General features: G+C 50.7%; 8 protein-coding genes across 8 annotated transcripts; 3 read left to right on the forward strand and 5 right to left on the reverse strand.

Moving 5' to 3' along the window:
* Window positions 1–605: 605 nt before the first annotated feature.
* On the reverse strand, window positions 606–1,820 carry N7498_000353 (tellurite-resistance/dicarboxylate transporter family protein; the record flags this gene model as incomplete). The annotated part of the gene is made up of 1 exon (XM_058447416.1): window positions 606–1,820. One exon carries the CDS (start codon window positions 1,818–1,820, stop codon window positions 606–608), a length of 1,215 nt encoding a protein of 404 aa, XP_058312827.1.
* A 1,870-nt stretch (window positions 1,821–3,690) lies between these two features.
* N7498_000354 (uncharacterized protein) lies at window positions 3,691–5,472 on the reverse strand (the record flags this gene model as incomplete). Its single annotated transcript, XM_058447417.1, has 1 exon — window positions 3,691–5,472. The coding sequence occupies one exon, from the start codon at window positions 5,470–5,472 to the stop codon at window positions 3,691–3,693; it is 1,782 nt and encodes a 593-aa protein (XP_058312828.1).
* A 374-nt stretch (window positions 5,473–5,846) lies between these two features.
* On the reverse strand, window positions 5,847–7,831 carry N7498_000355 (CAZyme family GH18; the record flags this gene model as incomplete). The annotated part of the gene is made up of 6 exons (XM_058447418.1): window positions 5,847–5,939; window positions 6,244–6,483; window positions 6,545–6,576; window positions 6,643–7,265; window positions 7,329–7,487; window positions 7,773–7,831. 6 exons carry the CDS (start codon window positions 7,829–7,831, stop codon window positions 5,847–5,849), a joined length of 1,206 nt encoding a protein of 401 aa, XP_058312829.1.
* Window positions 7,832–7,930: 99 nt separating this feature from the next.
* N7498_000356 (uncharacterized protein) lies at window positions 7,931–9,723 on the forward strand (the record flags this gene model as incomplete). Its single annotated transcript, XM_058447419.1, has 3 exons — window positions 7,931–8,787; window positions 8,842–9,034; window positions 9,100–9,723. 3 exons carry the CDS (start codon window positions 7,931–7,933, stop codon window positions 9,721–9,723), a joined length of 1,674 nt encoding a protein of 557 aa, XP_058312830.1.
* A 705-nt stretch (window positions 9,724–10,428) lies between these two features.
* Window positions 10,429–13,156, forward strand: N7498_000357 (flavin monoamine oxidase family protein; the record flags this gene model as incomplete). The annotated part of the gene is made up of 7 exons (XM_058447420.1): window positions 10,429–10,641; window positions 10,695–10,754; window positions 10,804–11,333; window positions 11,386–11,594; window positions 11,663–11,982; window positions 12,038–12,350; window positions 12,402–13,156. 7 exons carry the CDS (start codon window positions 10,429–10,431, stop codon window positions 13,154–13,156), a joined length of 2,400 nt encoding a protein of 799 aa, XP_058312831.1.
* A 627-nt stretch (window positions 13,157–13,783) lies between these two features.
* On the reverse strand, window positions 13,784–14,650 carry N7498_000358 (J-type chaperone JAC1; the record flags this gene model as incomplete). Its single annotated transcript, XM_058447421.1, has 1 exon — window positions 13,784–14,650. One exon carries the CDS (start codon window positions 14,648–14,650, stop codon window positions 13,784–13,786), a length of 867 nt encoding a protein of 288 aa, XP_058312832.1.
* A 287-nt stretch (window positions 14,651–14,937) lies between these two features.
* N7498_000359 (putative pre-mRNA splicing factor) lies at window positions 14,938–16,515 on the reverse strand (the record flags this gene model as incomplete). Its single annotated transcript, XM_058447422.1, has 1 exon — window positions 14,938–16,515. One exon carries the CDS (start codon window positions 16,513–16,515, stop codon window positions 14,938–14,940), a length of 1,578 nt encoding a protein of 525 aa, XP_058312833.1.
* A 493-nt stretch (window positions 16,516–17,008) lies between these two features.
* Window positions 17,009–18,337, forward strand: ppmA (type 2C protein phosphatase PTC7; the record flags this gene model as incomplete). The annotated part of the gene is made up of 1 exon (XM_058447423.1): window positions 17,009–18,337. One exon carries the CDS (start codon window positions 17,009–17,011, stop codon window positions 18,335–18,337), a length of 1,329 nt encoding a protein of 442 aa, XP_058312834.1.
* Between the last annotated feature and the right edge of the window lie 338 nt (window positions 18,338–18,675).

Raw genomic sequence — 18,675 nt, forward strand, 5'->3', positions numbered from 1 at the left:
AGGGGACCACATGCCTGCATCTGGCCATCTTCGGTCTAAAATATCATGATACCCGATGTCTCATCTGTCTATCTGAGATCAAGCTTTGTATTTGGTCTGTTGCATTATATAAGGTGTTTGGTGTATATACTAGAGAACAAAATATTGAGATGATTTTTTCTATACTTGCAAAAAATTTTTTCAGTTGTATGAATACGACAATTCTGAAAGCCTCTTCAAACTCGTTGCCCAGTTGGTTTCATATGTTCATTGGTAGTTCAAGGCGGGCGGTACAGGGATCTCAAGCCTACACCTTTGGAGAAATGAGAAGTCCTGGTGAAACAAAAACAGTGTATGATATTAAGTTGCTTGTAAGGACGCTCGCATATACTCAAGACTAAAGTCGAAGAGGAAAAGGGAAATTGACAAATGCGCCAACGCCGAAGACATGCCGATATCTACCCACCGCAAACATGTAACACTGAAAAGGAAAATACGGGGACGCCATGGAAGATGACACGGGCTGAAAAAGAAGGAAATAACCCCGAGGCTGAAAGGCTTCGTCGAAGAACGCAAAAAATGCAAATGAAAAGAACGGCAACGATAGTGAGGAGGAACAGGACGGCTTACTCCGAGCAGTCTTCATCCTTTCCAGGATACATGATATCCTGTCGAATAACAGCTCGGATATGGTTGACGAAGACATACAACCACATAGTAATAACACACAGAGACATAGCCGATCCGAACCAATTGATAGCAGCACTCTCAAATGACTTGCCCAGCGTGATGGTAGCAAGAGTAAATCCCGTGTTGGGGAAGACCATCGCCCACCAACTAAGGTGGAACGCAGTAGGCGGCGATCGAATCACCGCAAGGAGCGCAACGCAGAAGAACCAGAGGCTAAGAGCCCACAGGAAAACGGCCGCAGCCAATGCCAGCATCGCGAGCATACGTACGTCGGCTTCGGTATCTTCGCTCCCCATTACACTGAGTGTCGTAGGCAGGCCTTGCGCCATGCCGATGAGGGCTAGGGCTGTGAATGCCGGTGGGCCGACGCAGATGAACATCCCTGGACGGTGTTCGCGGGATGGAAGGCCGGATTCCATCAGTCGGCCGATGTAGTGTGAGTACATCACGAAGCTGATGCTGAAGCCGAGGCCTTGGAAGGCTATCCCGGCTGTGATGATTGGGATAGCGGAGTGGGAGGGCTGGCGCTCTGCGATGACCGAAGCAATGGTGCCGCTGAGCATGATTGGGAAGGCTGGTAGGATCCAGGAGGGCATCATGGTTTGTAGAGGGTATGTCACTGAAGTGAAGAGGTAGGAGTATTGGAAGACGGCTACGGCGAATGTGCAGGCGCAGTAGATCCAGAAGAGAACTTGGAGGGTTTTTGAAAACGCCGGTGCTGGGTTGTCGCCGAAGTAGCGTTCCAGACCAGTTATCATTGTAGCAATGGAAAGCCAGAATGTAGGGAAGAAAAGACCCTCACGGTCGTGGCTGAGGGACTGGAGAAGTCCGCCGTGCACGATGAATCTGGCTGCCATCAGAGAACAGACGAGAGCGAACATGACGAGGTTAATCACGTAAACAGCCAGGCCGATCTGATCCAGGCCTTTGAAGCGGTTGGGTTGACTGGCTATCAGGAGCGCAAGACCGCCGGTACTCATCGTCAATGTATACCAGGCCCAGGTGAAATGGCGAAGACGTGGGACAAATCCCAGGCGGCATTGCTTTTCGGATTTTTGAGTATCGAGAATGGGTGCGTTGGATGTTGAAGAATTAGAGGAGTGTGGAGGAAGCTCGTAGCATTCTGTGTGTAGTAACGCTGGGTTGGACATCGTGACGGGTACATGGAATATTTGTATAGGGTATCAATTGGATAAGGAGCGAATAGAGAAGAATAATCGAAGAATAATCGAAGGACTATGAGTTGTCCTTTGGCTTGAAATGCAGAAAGAAGAAAACAGCTCAGAAACAGCCAATGTCAAAACGACGTGATATGAAAGTAATGAATTCAAAGTCAACCTATGGGGGAAGTGGTCCATATGAATGTCAAACTCTAGGCAAAGGCAATACACATTGGGCAGGATTCATCATTGATTGACCTGATCATCATCGAAGGCCTTGAGGATCCATCAGGCCAAGATACCAAGACTTTGTATTATCTTCTCAACACGGCGCAGGGCCTCGTAAAGCTCTCGTCAAGATCTGACCTACCAGCATCGTCATAGCTATCACACGTCGCGGCCGCAATCAAGAAAAATAAGAATAGCCCAGACCCGTCGGGCTTGGCGCTTTCACATCAGGGGGAGAACGCGGATGTTTCTGGGTGGCGCAGGGGTGATGTGCGAAGGCAACGCTCCACCGCTGTCTGGGCATAATTGAGTCTGTATAAAGAAACTTCGATGCCTAGGCGGAAAAGCGTTCGGTGACGCCAAGAAGTATTTGGAAAGTTTGCAATAGACAGGATGATGTTTGGCCGGTGGGGCTTTTACTGCTTTTACTGCTTCTACTGCTTCTACTGCCAGCGCCAGCACCACGCCAATGACGGATATTGATTGGCAGGTGTCCATCACCGGCCCTTGTGATTCTGATTATCCTCATTGATTGCATTCCAATACCTGGATAGGTCTTCCTGGGCCTCTGGACTTTGGCCTTGAGGATTTGGGATTGGATATCTCAAGTCATACCTGTCTTAGTGATCTTTTCTACGAGCAATAAACGATATACTCCCCGGAGCACATGGTATAAGATGAGGATCGATTGGTCAACTGAACATGAGCTACTACTCATTCCCACCTGAAGGGGAGCATCACTCCGAAAATAACTGTTGAGAGCAATCAATTCTTGATGAAATTAGATGTGCTCCAAAGCAAAGTATTCACTCCCAGCGAGCTGCTCAATGGCGTGCTCAATTCTACTCAACGATCAAAAAGCGGCGAGGGGTGATCACTCAAACGGAAAAGGGCAGCCAAGAAAGATGATCGACGCCGCATCGAAAGAGCGGACCGCTGCCAAGCTTTTCGGTGGCTGTGAGAAGGAAAAAGAGAAAGGGAAAAAAGGGAAAAGTGGGTGCAGGCAGATGGAATGGGGATTGTCGTTGTGGACGTGGCGAAGATCGGCGGATGCCAAGTGGATCGTTCTGGATCTATCAAAATATCGAACGTTGGCATTCGCTTCCTGGTCACCCTTATCTGAACGCAGCCCCCAATTCACGCGCTCTATTGGAACTACGAGACGTTGCCAGGGTCAGAGCCAACATCATTTCCGAACAGATGCGTCGCCGGGATTTCGTTCTTATTTTTGCGCCTTTGCCAAGATGCCTAGACCTTGCTGTTCCACTCCGCTGTGTTGTCCCAGGTTCCTGCAATTATAGTCAATGTACTGATTTATGAGGAATTCTTAAATGGTTTTTCTTAGAAAAGGAAACGTCATCGAGCATTCATTTACCGCTGATCTTTATATTTGATTCCCTCTCCTCCTCGAGCGGAAACGATTGGAATTAACAGAAAGCGCATTGCCGCAGCCAAGACTCTGAGTCCGCGAGTGAATGAAACTGATCAATGAAGAAATGATGTAATAGGAGAACACAAGAGAGCGGGTCTCGCAAGGTAGCAATGCAGAAATCAAAGGCAAAACAGAGTTGTGCAAGACCCGGACCACTTCTCGGCATCCAACTTCGAGACCCAATCACGCACTCTCCCTCAATCACATCATGCGATAGACAAGGTCAGAGGCCAGCTCCGGCGTCATGTCTAACAGGGCCCGGAGACTCTTCGGTGCAGAGTCCTTGGCCCGCTCCACTTTGGAGTCGACGGGCCGCAGTGTGGGTGTTGCTGCTTCACTGTCCCCGGGAGAGTGATATCGCGCCAGATCCTTTACTTTGCATGCTGCATAGTGCACCACCAGCCGTCGCAACTCATTCTCCCGAAGCTGCGTTGCCGATGTGGGGTTGATCGGCTCGAGCCGGGTCGTTTTGGTGTAGGCGTAACGCAACAGATCAAGGACCATCGGCGCTTGGTGCGCAGCCAAGCCGCCCGAATTCTGACCCGAAAATGGATCCAGACTCTCTGTGTCTGCGATGGAGAGTTGCAAAAGGTTTCGGTGCAACTTTTGAAGGCACAGCTGCGCCAAGGCGGGGATGAGATAGCGTGTGGCAAAGACGTACACTTTGGCGTGGAAGGTCAGGTATGGAAGGTCATTGGAACTGGAGACCTCGACCGTGGGCAGAGAGGTCTGCTCGTTGTTGTATTGCAGAGCGGAGAATTCGTCCCACAGGCTGAGACCCGGTGTGCGCGGTGACGAGTCGGGCTGTTTGGCAAAGGACATGTCGATGACAGGCTTGGGGGGTTGGGATTCGTCATGCTGCTCCTCCACTTCATCTTCCGGCCATGAATCTCCGTGGGTCTGGACATCGCCATCGGTGGGATATGCAGAGGGCTGCTCCCAATCTTCCTGAGCGGGCTCTACCTCCGTGTCTGCAGGTTGCTCTTCTGCAGGCTTTGCGTCCTCCTCTTCAGGTTCGGCAGTTGGCTCGGCTTCGACTACTTTTTCTTCTCTTTGTGACTCTCCCTCTGGCGGACTCTCTGGCTCTGGGCTCTGCGGAGTATCAACCACCTCTGCTGGATATTTCGGTGGAGGTGTTGATGGCGGTGTCAAGTTGGCAGCAGCCTCCTCGGTCCATGTCGGTTCTTGTTCCAAAGTCTTCTTCTTGCTCCTCTTGCTCATGGCCGGTGTCTCTTCCCAGGTTCCTGAATCCCCATCATCGGCTGCTGGCTCTGGATTTGTCTGGATCGGGGCTTCGTCTGCAGCAGGCACATCGGCATTCTGGCCCGGATTGAGTGGATACGTTTCTTCATCCTCGAGAGGCTCTGCCGGTTCGTTCTTTGTTGTATCCTCTTCTGCCAGAAGTTCGTGTTCCGTTGTCGCTGCCTGTTTCACCTCTTCACCAGCGCCGTCACCCTCAATCACAGGCGTAGGCTCTGGTTCAGGCTCGGTAGGAGCTGGGGCTGCTGGTTCGGCGGATCTAACAGACTCTGGCGGCGATGGAGCCGGTGGGGGAACGGCCGATGAGACTGAATTCGAACGATAGGTTTCCCTCCAGGAGTTTGCAGGGCTCAGTGCGGCTTCGACTACACCTTTCCTGATATCCTCACACGGGGCCGGCAGCAGAGGCACTGTATAGTCTCCCGTGTATGCATATTCACAAAAGGCAACAAAGGTCTCGACATCCTCATCCTCCAAAACTGCGATACGATGCTTCGATTCCCGGGTATGCCCATTGTTCATGAGGTTATGAAGCGGTTTGGAGACATGCTGGGCGAGGGCCGACTGGATCGTTAATTTGGTATGTTTTGGACCGACGAGAAAGGTAAAGGAAGGAGAGTGAATGATGCTGTGCTCGGACAATCCCTCACGCGCGTCAGCCAACTTCTGTCGTGTTTGGGCGGGGCATGTCAGCACACACCTATTATAATCGGGGGGATCCATGGGAGCTGATGCTCTGACGATGCTTCCCAGAGAAATAATAACTTAAGCTCGCGATAAAATATGATGCTTAAATATGGCTTTGGGCCAAGTCGGGGCACCAAGGTGCGAGGTGTGAACCCTCGGGCACGGCAGACCCAGGTGGTGTCAATAGTCTGCTACGTGTGCAGCTGTGATGGGTGAATACAGTAGAGACGCCAACGTTGACCAGACCGACTGGGACGCTGAATTTATGGAAAAACGTTATCAACCAGAACGAGATGAGGCGAGCTCGAGAGGGTCAGAGAAGCCGTTCATTTGCATCGCCATGCATGCTGCAGCTTTGATTTTCTTCGGGGAGAACCCCCGTGGACGAGAGTCATTCGATGGGAAATGTGCTAGGGCGATGTCGGGTTCGTGCCCAATCCGCGGCCGAGGACCCAACTGCGGGCTTCGTTCATCTGATCTTCCGGCTGTGGTTGTCCAATCGCCTTTTCGTTAGAATAGTGGCGGTCTGCAGTTGCATCTTTCTCTGGCACTGATAAGGGGGCAGGTGCCGTGTTCCATTTACTGTAATCTAAATGACGGTAAAACTGCCGCCTCGGGAAGTTATCGACTCCCGGAGGCACAGGGTGAGCTAGTCACCCCGCCCCGAGCTGCTCCTAAGCAGCCTAATCGCTCACTAATACTTAGGCCGACCGGCCCTTTTGATCTTATGCTATCTCGATGTGGCGGATAGGCTCCATAGATCAATATTTTCCCACTTAATCGTCGTCGAAAGTCGGGTTGTCTAACCAAAGTCGCATTTTCTCCAAGGCAAAGATTGGCAAAGATATCATGTTCCTTCTTAGAAGTGGTATAGTCCTCAATCCGACCCTCAATCCAACCACTCGTAAGCGTGGCCATGACTTGCTGAAACGAGATCTCAGCTGTGCGGGCCCGAGAGACTTGACTCACTTTATACACGATGTTGGAAACCTGGTTGTTGACCTTACTTTGATACCTCTGTTGTCCCTCCGGAACACATGCCACCTCCTAGACAACATGAAGTTAGTTCCCGATCAATCTCTTTGGGAAAGAAGGAGATTTAATTTACAGCGCCAGAGCCGCCCTCTACTGTTGAGTGGACTGGATGAGCGTCGTGTTAGTAGATATTTTTCAATCAAGTGAATCCAGTTTGGAATGTTGACATACAAGGAAGTTCATCACAGGACATCGTCTCCGCTTGTGGCGAAGCTCCATTCAAGGGCCAAAGGGATGTCTTCAACTTGGAGCATTCTTTGGCCTTTTGGGTACATGCTTCGTTCCGGTTATTATTATTACCGTCCTTCTTGTAAGTCAAGAGCATGGAGTTAGGCGAAACGTGTTCTTTTGCTGAGTTTCGGTCCAGGTATTTCTTGACATTTTTGCAAATACCCCTGAGTTCAACATAAGGCGTATCTTCCCTTGTATCAGTGTTGGGGTTCTCGATTTCAGCATCTTGGAACCAGTCGGAATTGTAAAATAGCGCCGGTGGGGGGTAACAATATGTGCTTGTGCCATCATTACGCTTGGTAGTCAAAGTGGTGCCCTCGGAATTCTCACAACTCAAGGTGTCGTTTCCAATTGAAGTTGTTTTGTCGGCACACTGGCACCATCCACTAAAGATTGATGAGCCAGTTGTGTTTTTGACTAGAGCAGAGTCTGTGGAATCCCGCTTTCTTTTCACATCCACGTCACTCGAGTAGGCCAAACAGGTTTGCTCAACAAGTACGATCGGATCTTCTGGAGAGGCGAGATCATACCGATCGCCCCAGTATGCCAGGTCACCAAGGAAGCTGAAGATTCAAAGTTAGCATTAAGTAGGGAATCAACTTAAGTAACCCAATAAAACAACTTACGAAGCATTGGCTTGCAAGAAAACCGAATAATCGTAGTCTGCCCAGTAGCAGAATTCTGCTGAAGACCCGTTGGACAGACCTGTGGATGCCGAAGCACTAACGCCCAAACTGACAGTATTCTCCACGCCTGCCGTCACGTAACCTTCCATCAGCTTACCACTGAGAACAGAAATTACCAAACTTCACCTGAGGGGTGAGAGTCAAAGCCAAGTTACCCGATGCTGATGCAGAAGCTTCGAATTGAGGGGTGACGCTAAATTGATTTGGAGCATCCTTATCATTTTGGTTTCTGAGAGAGGACGGGGGAACGCTGGCGGCCTTGCCATGATCGTCTTGTGGGAAGAAGACTTCGGCCTTCGGGAATTCCACCACAAGACCGGTATTCAGTTGGGTTACTTATTTGCCCTTCTGTTGGACTTAGCGCAGTTGTATGTCGATTCATACACCGAGTCAATACGAAGTTCCGGAGGTTCCTTGAGCACGTCGGGAATTGCCCGAGCCATTAATTCACGCAATTGATGGTCGCCCCTTCTATGGCCTTGTCCACGTTTCATATGCAGATGAAAAGCTTTACTGTAACAACTCTCCTCTGGGCATGAAAGATGGCGCCTTTGAGGACTTTGGCTGCATTTGCAGTAGCATTGACGCTGCAGGCTCAGTATGCTGGTGTTTGGGGAAATGCCGATACTCTTTACATTTACACATCCGATAATTTGGCTGGTATCTCAGCTTCCGAGGATTGTGTCAATGCTATGGCCAGCAATGCCTCGTGCTATGCAGGCTTGAGCCAGGCAGTCACTGACACGACATCATGGTCAACCAGTGCACTTTCAGAAATTTGCACTACTGATTGCTTCTCCGCTTTGTCCAGCTATTTATCCTCTGTGAACGAAGCTTGCGGCGCAAATACTCAGTACAACATTTCTGGCATCTCGCAAACTGCCTCTGATAGGGGAAAGGAAATACAATGGCATTATAATGCGACCTGCTCGACTGATGTTTCTTCGGGCATCTATTGCAACACTCTCTTTCAGGATGCAATCGCAAATGGCACCACGGATGTCAAATGTAGCGAATGCTATTTGAACTACATTTCAACTATAGTCAACTCCCAATGGGGTCAGGATACTTTTCTCAGTCCTTCTGCTCTGGAGAGACAAGTATCTTCTTGCTCCACAAGCGGATACTCTGTGACATATACAGCGACATCCACTTCCTCTTCTACGGCCTCTGCCTCTGCTACTCTTGCTGCTAGTCGCTGCAATACGACTGACCCCGATCAAACTGTTTACGAGGTCGAATCTGGAGATACCTGTGTTGTTATTTCAGCAGCTCAAAATGTCTCTACCATGGCCTTGATCAACTTGAACAGCCTTGATATGGGATGCACACATATCGTTGCTGGGGCAGAAATCTGCCTTCCTGATACGCTGGTTCTGAAACCCGCAACCACAGCTGTGTTTGTTTCCCACTGGTCTATTCTCTGAGGTGATAATACTAATCATATGTACAGCTCTGTTCCCACCGACGCGGTTACTACCTCCAACACCAACTGCGGTCACTGGTATCAGATCCAAGATGGCGATACCTGCCAGGCTGTAGGCAGCAAGTTCAGCATCTCACAATATGATTTCGATTTCCTAAACCCCCAGGCCGCATTGAATACGACCTCAGCCTGTGGCAGTCTGTGGAAAGGGAACAGCTACGTAAGCCCTTTTACACCAGAAAAAACAATGACACACTTCCTTTGAAACTAACAAATCCTTCACAGTGCGTACAAGCAGTGGCTAACATCAACACCTACACCAGCTACACATCCAACAGCAGCAGAACTCATACAACTCTCGCTAGCACCATCAATCCCAATGCTACCCGGACAGCAAACCATAGCACCACACACTTGTTCTGGTCATATCCCTCCGACCTAACCACCACTTCAGCCTGGATATCTGATTCCGCATGGCTTGCATCTCTGTCAGCCTACACGCTCTGTGACCAGGTAAACTCAGTGTACAACATCACCGACGACGATTTAACAGACGATATGTGGGCAGATGAAGCCTGGCTGGAAGAATATGAGCGCGTCTGCAATCTTCCTATCAACGACACCTTCCCAACAGTTGGATTCAACTTCAGCATCACACTGACAGATGACGGGGGTGTTGGAAGCTCTACGTTGTTTACTTCTAGTCAAACAGCTAGCCCTCACGCATCGTCTACGGCCACTACTGCAACTTCTACTACCACGGCTGCAACTCCAACAAGTACCATCTCGGAGAATGGTCTGTGTGGTCCGGACAACTCGGACTGGACTTGTCTCAGATCTCAGTTTGGTGATTGCTGCAGTAACTACGGCTATTGTGGTAGCTCGTCGGTGTTCCAGTGTAAATTGTAACGCTGAGTATGGCTCTTGTTCATGATCTTGGCTTGGGGTTTAAACCTTTACGGCTTCAATGTTGCAAAATTTGAAGCTTTTGGATTAGCTTACTCATATACCGTGTCGACAAAGTTCTGGAGGGCAGGTTTAGTAATTTGATTCTGTATATACTGCTAGTAGAAGTAGTCCCTTTAGTATGTAATTCCAACCTTGTATGTTTAAATGAGTTTGATCATGGGATCTATGCATGATCATGATATACATACTATATCGGAGATTTCATTGCCGTGAGTTGCCTGTTTGATTTCCCTTCAAATCCTTGTAGTTTTGTAACACATACTCATAAATATGCTGAGCCTTCAAATGGATGTTTCGAGTATGTCCCAGGTTACTAGACCGGAAAATTACATACTAAGTATTACTATATAGCCCTCAAGTGCTGGAGGGAGTAACATAGTATAGCACGCTAAGGCTGGATCCATAGGAAAACCCTGGAAGTCAAAGACTCACTGTATCTCCGAGCTCCGGACCACTAATATCGCGCTATTAGTCCAGAGATAGGGATGGTGGGAAATATTCGTTTCGTGTCCCAAAGGCCTAAGGGTGTCAATTGGGTGCATCCATCAAACTTGGGCGTCCGTCACCTAAATATCGACCCGCCCGCCCCTCCTTCGCGTCCCTCACCTCTTTTCACCCTCACAACTCCCACCACACCATTCAAACATGTCCCTCAAAAGGTCGCATAGCCAGTGGCCTGAAGTTATCCCCTCATTTATTCGCCGACACGAAGAACATGTCGATTGGGACAATCTCGGTGCCGCCACTCGTGCATGGAGGCATTTTGTTCGTGAGCGGTGGGTCGGCGGCGACACCGCAGATCAACAGAAACGAGATCTGATAGAAGAATGGGCGACAGCAGACCAAGAATTTCGAGATGTATGACTTGATTAAATAAGATATTCTTTGAATTTCTACCGACCCCGCAATAGGGCTATCAATCCCGAGCACCAGAGGACGAGCCTAATTTTTTCGAAGGCCCCGAACTTAAAGTACGAAACATCCCCTGCTTTTCCGCTTCTGATTTTAATCCGAAAATAGGACGAGTCTTTCATTAAAAGTGACGTTGAAGGTTCATGCATGGTCTACATCTGTATCACCGAATTGAACGAAGAGAAACAAGCCCTACTGGCCAAGGCTATCCTGGGTTTATTTCCATGGGAGGAAGGCGAGGAATTTCTAGCGGACGAAATTGTGATGTTTTTGCCCGTGAAAGATAATCAAGATATTCTCGAAACTTTCAAGCTCCAGCAAAGCGTCGCCCGGCCCGATTTTCTCGATATGCATATGGCGCTTGATGGAACGGTGCTTTTCAGGGATTGTTATCCCAAGCTGATTATTGATGACCGAACCCTGGAGACAGGCCTGGGGCTTTGGGTTCAGTTCGAAACGAACGGTATCTATGAAACGGCCTACCGGGCCCAAATTATGTCGGCAGAACATGCCGAATGTTATCGTGACATTGGTCCTGGCAATCAGAGGTCGATACCGCTCGCGTTGCAGTATATTGAGAAAAGATATCCTGATCTTAATGAGAATAGGGATCCGAAGTTTATCTTAGAGGATGAGCCGTGAGCCATCTTGCTCTTGATTTTGGGGTTTTATATACTAATCGGTGCTTAGAGTCGATATGCGGAAGCCGATTGTGGACATCTACCAGGGTGAGGAAGTCGATCTAGTGGATGACTATGCTCCTGGCTTTCGTGAGGCAGAGGAGGAGGGCAATGGCCTAGCGATCGGATTTGATTTGCGAGGGATACTTGCGAACGATGGAAGTTCCTTGAGAATCACCATTCCCAGATGGGAATTGCCGCTTTTAAAAGTATATAACAGTATGCTATTTGCAGCGGCCAATGTTAACTCATGTCTATATCCCCCCATATTAGGATGGCATCTACAGCAGAAAAGCATTACGACGTGGTGGTTGTTGGCGCCGGGTTCAGTGGCCTCCAAGCCGCTCCCTCGGTGCGGGCGACGGGCTTCAACGTTTGCGTGGTGGAGGCTACCAACCGCGTCGGCGGGAAGACTTTGACTGTCCAGTCTTGTGAGAAGGGATTCAATGATCTAGGTGCATCCTGGGTCAATAACACCAATCAGAGTGAGATGTTCAAGCTCTGCAAGCGATATGGCGTCGATACCGAAATCCAACGCGACCATGGAGACACCGTCATCCAGTCCGCGGACGGGTCAATTACCAAAGTGCCATTCGGGCAGCTGCCAGTACGTCTTGCGAGTTCAAATTTGTGTGCACGAATGTTGATCGATCATACCGTAGGGAAACCCAGATGTGTTGCTAGGACTGCTTGACGTGTTTCGAACCACATGCTCGCTGATCGACTTGGACAACCCGACCAAAAGTGCCCGCGCCAGAGAGATCGATCAACCCACCTTCCGCGAATTTTGCATTCAAGAATCCCAGTCGGAGGATGCATTGGACATCGCCAACTTGCTGTCCACATGCCTGGTCGGGGTGGAGAGTGACGAAGTTAGTGCCCTATTCATGCTGCTCTACTTCAAGAGTGGCGCTGGCATCGACAACATTATCTCGGACCAGAAAAATGGTGGGCAGTACCTACGAAATCGGCAAGGTAAAGGCATTGTTTGTTAATCATCATGGACATGTGAACTGACGAGACCAGGAAATCAAACAATCTCCCAAAGAATGGCAGAAGAACTTGGTCCGAACTCCGTCTTTCTCCGCATGCCGGTCACTTCTATTGACCAGCTGCGAGATGGATGCTGTGCGGTTCACACAGAGGGCGGCATAAGCTTCCCCTGCAAAAGAGTAATCGTCTCCATCCCTACGACTCTATATCGTCAAATTGCTTTCAATCCTGCGCTGCCGAAAAGGAAGGCTATTCTGAGCGAGAACACAGCAACGGGATATTATACTAAGGTGATCTACGTGTTTAAGGAGCCTTGGTGGCAAAAAGCTGGTTTCTCGGGTGTACTGGACTCCGACAAGGGCCCGATCATTTTCACCCGAGACACAAGTATTCCCGCAGACAATCAGTGGTCGATTACTTGTTTTATTGTGGGTGATAAAGGTAGGAGCTGGTCCAAGTTGCCCCGGGCTGTTCGCCTTCAACGGGCTTGGGAACAATTCTGCCGGGCCTTCGGCACATTTGTCCACGTCCCTGCACCTACAAACACGTTGGAAATGGAGTGGATCAAGGAGCCTTTCTTCTTTGGTGCTCCTTGCCCGATCACGACCCCGGGGGTGCTCACAAAGGTAGGCGATGAATTGGCCACTCCTGTTGGACGGGTGCATTTTGTAGGCACCGAGACCTCCCGTGACTGGCGTGGATATATGGAAGGCGCCGTCCGGTCTGGCCAGCGTGGAGGTGCAGAGGTGGTCAAGGCATTATTAGCAGAGCCTGTAGCTCATCTATAAGGTGGCTGTTATCTAGTTTTATATTTGTGTGCACCAATTGTGATCGCCTCAATTGCTATCTGTAGCCACCAGGAAGAACATACTCCTCTACTAACAAGATAAACTGCTCTGAAGACGTTACCCATGTTGCTTTTCCTGTAAGCAGGCACAATAGTTAACATGAGAGAAAATATCAAATGCAAGTGGAATGGAATGCCTATTGCGTTCGTGATGCTTCATCCTCACCTTCGCCTTCTTCATAGAGTGCCTGATTATCATCGATACAAGTAAGATCCCTAAGAAGCTTATGCATATCAAGTACGCGCACCTCCACAAAAGTAGCCCGGTAGATTCTCGTGTCCCCAAACGTGAGAGTTATATAGATATCGGAGGTCTTAGATTGAGCCAGGGTAGACTTCGATTTAGGTTTAAGTTCTGGTTCCGACTGCTATCTTCTTTTTCGACTCACGTAGTTTTCGAAATCGGTTTTACCTCCACACTCTTACGACTTAATCCCATCAATACCGATCCGTGTATCAAGGTATCAGAGTGGATCTCGATAGGAAGATATCTCAAATCTATGGAAACATATGTCCAAAAATGCCAAATGCCAACGAGTCATAATACAGGGGAGATTGTTTAATATAATCAGTTGCCGTGCACCAGCCGAATCTCCGTGTTGCCGGGCTCCCACTCGCGCAATCCCTCGCCAACGCTATACCAGAAGCGCAGCCGAATGCATTCCTTCCGCGCCGCCTCAATGTCGCCTTTGTCAAAGAATCCCGCTAGCGCCCCGACACATACACCAATACGCGCGTCATTATCAATTTTGAGAGCGTTGATCTCGGCTTCTCCTTCGGGCGTTGCGCCCACCTCCTCAATGGTCTCCTGCACCTCCATCACCTCCATAAGTGTCTCCGGGTCGAGGGCATGCTTCGTCGCGGCGTCTTCGGCCGTCACATCAATGCCGTGCCATTCTCGGAGGAGGTACTGTGCCCGCTGGAGTGGGTCGGCAAGTGTTCGGTATGCCTCGTTGATACGGGCCGATAACGCCTCGGCGTGCTGCTTTGCATCACCGGCGGGATATTTGTCGGGGTGAATCCTGTTTTGCAATTGTAGGAACTCGCGGCGGAGATCCGCGATTGAGATGGAGAAGGGCGAAGCGGGAGGAGGGCCCGCAGGAATGGTTTGAGGGAAGATGGTGTAATAGTTGGTGATATCAGGAGCTCCGACTATTCCGGACTCTCCTGTTGGTTCTGCAGACGAATTTGTAGAGGCATAGCGCCGGCCCAGACCCGGTGAAGCCGTGAAGACACCACGAGATGCTGAGGTGAATATCTGGGCCGAAGCTTGGGTGCGAAATCGGGAGCACAGGCAGCGGTCCGAATTTGTGCTACGCGGGATGAAAGAACGATGGCTTGCGCTTGTAGAGATAGATCGTGTAGGTGTGATGATGGAACGAGAGGTCGTCTGGCGGCCAAAGTGCCGGGCCAGGCTCGGTGGGCGAAACGCCATTGTGTAGTGTTAAGTTGAGTGTGAAGCATCGGAGATTCCTCCGCAAAAAGCATATCCTCTTACGTCATCCCCGGAAAACACACGTGACTTTATTCAAGATATGTTTGAAGCTATTAACGTTGCTCAAGGCCGGTGTTCGAAATACTTGTGTGGATTATTTTGACAGGTGTATCTTTGAAAATTTTCTCCCATGGTCGGGTGAGAGTACATGGCATAGCCTCCAGCTTCGAGAGCAGCTTGAACCGCGGGCCAGTGGAAAAAGTTGATGAGATAAGGCAGACTACCAATTATTCAATGCCCCAGAGCTTCACTGTCCGGTCATGGCCACAGCTTGCAATCCATTTCGCATCGTTGCTCACATCTGTGCTCAGCACGTTGCCCGCGTGCCCACTCAACGACTTGACCAATGACCAGTCATCGGCGCTGAAGATATTCACGTTCTTGTCAAAGCCACTGGACACAAAGAATGTGCCTGATTTCTTGGGCTCGACCGATGATCCCGAGGACTCAGTCTGTGCCGGTGTAGCACCGTCGATATCCATTTGGCCATTCGAGCCTTCTGTAGAAGGCAAATAGGAAGCCGCCTCCTCTCCCTTATACCATCGGAGATCAGACACGACGCTCTTGTGTGCACCGATGCCACCCGTATTCCGCACTTGTCGGAGATCCCAGCATTTGACCCATCCATCGCCGGAACCTGAAAGCACACGGTACCCATCCGCACCCCAGTCCATACCGTAGATCTCTCGGATGTGGCCCTCGAGAATCATCACGGTGCGCCCTGTCCGAAGATCCCAGATGCGGCCGATACTGTCCAATCCACCACTGGCAAGAAGTGAGCCGTCATTGTTGAACGACACTGCGTAGACCTCTCGTGAATGGCCCTCCTGCAACTGAAGCTCCGCCGTTGTTTCGACATCCCACAGCCGCCAAGTGGTATCAAATGATGCAGATGCCGCATATCGTCCAGACGGGTGGAATTCTGTACGGCACACACGTCCTGAATGGCCAGATAGTGTCGCGAGTGGCTTCTCTTGATCGAGAGCCCAGAGGTTGATGTCTCCTTCGCCTCCCCCAGACATCAGGTTCACGGTCGACGGTGAAACATTAGACGAGGGAAGCGTAGCTCCTGGGAGCCATGCTAATCCACCGATCCGATCCGTGTGCCCCTTGAGGTTGGCCTTTTCCTCCAGATTCGGTACTGAGAGTAGTTTGATACCGCCAGACCAATTTCCTGCTGCGATAGTCTGTCCATCTGGAGCAAAACGGCAGATACTAACAGGACGATCTCCAGCAATCTGTGACCCGTATAAATCAAAGTTCTGGAGCTTCTCTTTGATGGCTTTGCGGTGCTTGACGTGCGTGCGAAGTGGAATTGTCGACTCCTCCTTGAGCCGGGCCACACGAGCCTTCGCTCTCGGTAAAGAAAAGCGTGCAATTGCCTTTCGGGCCTCCAATAGCTCGTCCGTACCCTCTGTGTAAAATTCCTCCTGTTGCTCCCCCGCCTCTTCCTCCTCTGGCTCTTCCATTTCCACATCTCCCTCTCCCTGTCTTTCTGCCAAGTCGGTTAAAAGCTCGCGCAGACGGTCTCGTCGGTCTCCCGGGCCTTCGCCGAATAGTGTAATGGGCTCTCCAAGCTCTCGTAACCGCATGCGCACTCGGGTATCATCTGTCGGTACGACTGTTGCCGCTGCGCGTCGTTTTCGGTCAAATTGAGCCTGTAGGGCAGACACACGCTCAGTAGGGATGCCTGCTGCAGCGCCAGGCATATCGTAGTCCTGGTCGACGGGGAGGTCGGCGAGGCTGATTCCCATGTCGGTGTCCTCAGCCTCCTCGACATAGGCCTGTCGCGCGGGGTGCATCATCTTGGAAGCTTGGAAGCAAGTGCTTCTCTATTCCGGGAGCTGCCAATTGGAGACCGAATCAAGGCACGAGAGGCCAGAAGGGGGTTGTACGAAGTTGACGCGCGCGGGTTTGAGGTGGTGAAGTTGCGCGGGTGGCAGAAATGATAACCCAGCAAATATTTTACTCCAGGACTATCACAGCCAGCGGAACTGCGTAGATCATAGATCTTCATATTTGAAAGCCATGTGCTAAATCCGGCCTGAAATACCTTACATCAGTCAATCCAAAATACCAAGCACCTCCACCCTATCACTTGCACTCCACCAACACCAAGTATGACGCCAGGCGGTCAATCGCGATAAGATCACAGCGGGTTCAGTTCTTATCCGCCGCCATTCGTTGATTTTCAATCCTTTCTTAAACCTTACATGTGTCTAAATCTAATCTTCTCTCCTTTTACTACTCCGATGCTCTTATAAGCGTGCAGCTTTTGGGAGAGTCGCCATACTCCCGATGCTCCCGCCAACTGTTTCCTGTAGAGCCTGCAGTTCCACCTGCAGCCTACAAGCCCTGGCTGCCGCCCACCCCGTGTTCCGTTCCACTCGAATCCGACCTTCATTTCTCGCGACTTGTCGTCATGCGTTGAGTCCTGACTCCAGGAGGTCCTTTCACTCGACCCCCGAACGCTTTTCAACCTCCCGGTCCCCACGGATCTCCTATCGGGTTGCCGTCTCGTCCTCCGGCAAAGGACGCCGCTTCCACCCCCTCAAAAATGCATATAATTTCAACCCCAGCACTTCCAATGTGATAGGTGTTACTAAGGACAAGAACCCGAGTACTCGCCGGCGTGGCCGGCCTGACAGCGGCGAGGATGCTTTCTTCGTGAGCCGGGTCGGCTCCGGAGAGCATGCCGGTTCGGAAGATGCAGTCGCTTTCGCGGTAGCAGATGGCGTCGGCGGATGGACCGAGTCCCGCGTCGATCCGGCGGACTTCTCACACGGTCTATGCGGGTACATGGCAGACACGGCGCTGGCTTGGGACGAACCCGCCGACAAGTTACGACCCAAGCAGCTATTGCAGACCGGCTACGATCAGATCGTTGCCGATCCGGCTGTCAAGGCCGGAGGCAGTACTGCCTCCGTTGGTGTAGCGCTACCGGATGGCCGCGTCGAGCTGGCCAACCTGGGCGACTCGGGTTCGGTCCTGCTCCGCCGGGCGGCCGTTCACCACTACTCGATTCCGCAAACCCACGGCTTCAACACTCCCTACCAGCTCAGCATTATTCCTCCTCGCATGCGTGCTCAGGCCTCCGTCTTTGGTGGAGCCTTTCTCGAGGACTTCCCTCGCGACGCTGTCGTCACCAACGTTCAAATGCAGCACGGCGATGTGCTCATGCTAGCTACTGATGGCGTCTTCGACAACCTCAACAACCAGGACATCCTCAAGCTGGTAACCAGCCGGATGATCCTGACGGGAGCATGGACAGCTGCTCCCGATATTGCTGTCAGTGTCTCAGATAGCCTGGCTGCACTGACTGTACCCGGCGGACTTGCTGAGACTTTCTACCCTCCTTCGTCATCCGATTTTACATCGAAGGGGGGCTCGAACGAACTGTCAAAACGCTTAGAAACTACCTTGACACTCCAGTCCCTCCTCGCAGCCTCTATTGCTGGTGAAGCCAAGCTCGCTAGTGTCGATTTTCGCCGCGATGGACCCTTCGCCAAAGAAGCCCAGCGCTACTACCCGGGCGACTATTACCGCGGTGGCAAAGTTGATGACATCTGCGCCTTAGTACTCGTCGCAGTAGACGAAAGTCCGGCAGGTTGCAGCGGCTCCGAGTAAACTTCGTTCTCTCCTCCTCTGGACGGAAGCCAGTCGTCATAGTCGTCATAGGAAATTTGGGTTCTCGACTCATCTAATTCCATCTCTTTTGCATCATTGGGGGCGCCGGTTGTTTGATATTTAGATGATTGGGAGTGGCTGGTATACATATACACCATCTGAGTTTTCGATCTTGGGCCTGATACCTTGTTAATTTGTTACACATCCCGCCATTGCGAAATGCATTTCAGGGATGATAGAGAGATTTTACATCGCTGCAATTGAGCTTGTATTTTACCTTCTCCGTCAACCTCTCTTGTGGTTCTATTCCACTCTATACTTTACGACTCATTATAAAA

Source organism: Penicillium cinerascens (genome assembly GCF_028974065.1).
Source record: "Penicillium cinerascens strain IBT 15544 chromosome Unknown contig_16_segment0_segment0, whole genome shotgun sequence".
In the NCBI taxonomy this organism is placed as follows: Eukaryota; Fungi; Ascomycota; class Eurotiomycetes; order Eurotiales; family Aspergillaceae; genus Penicillium; species Penicillium cinerascens.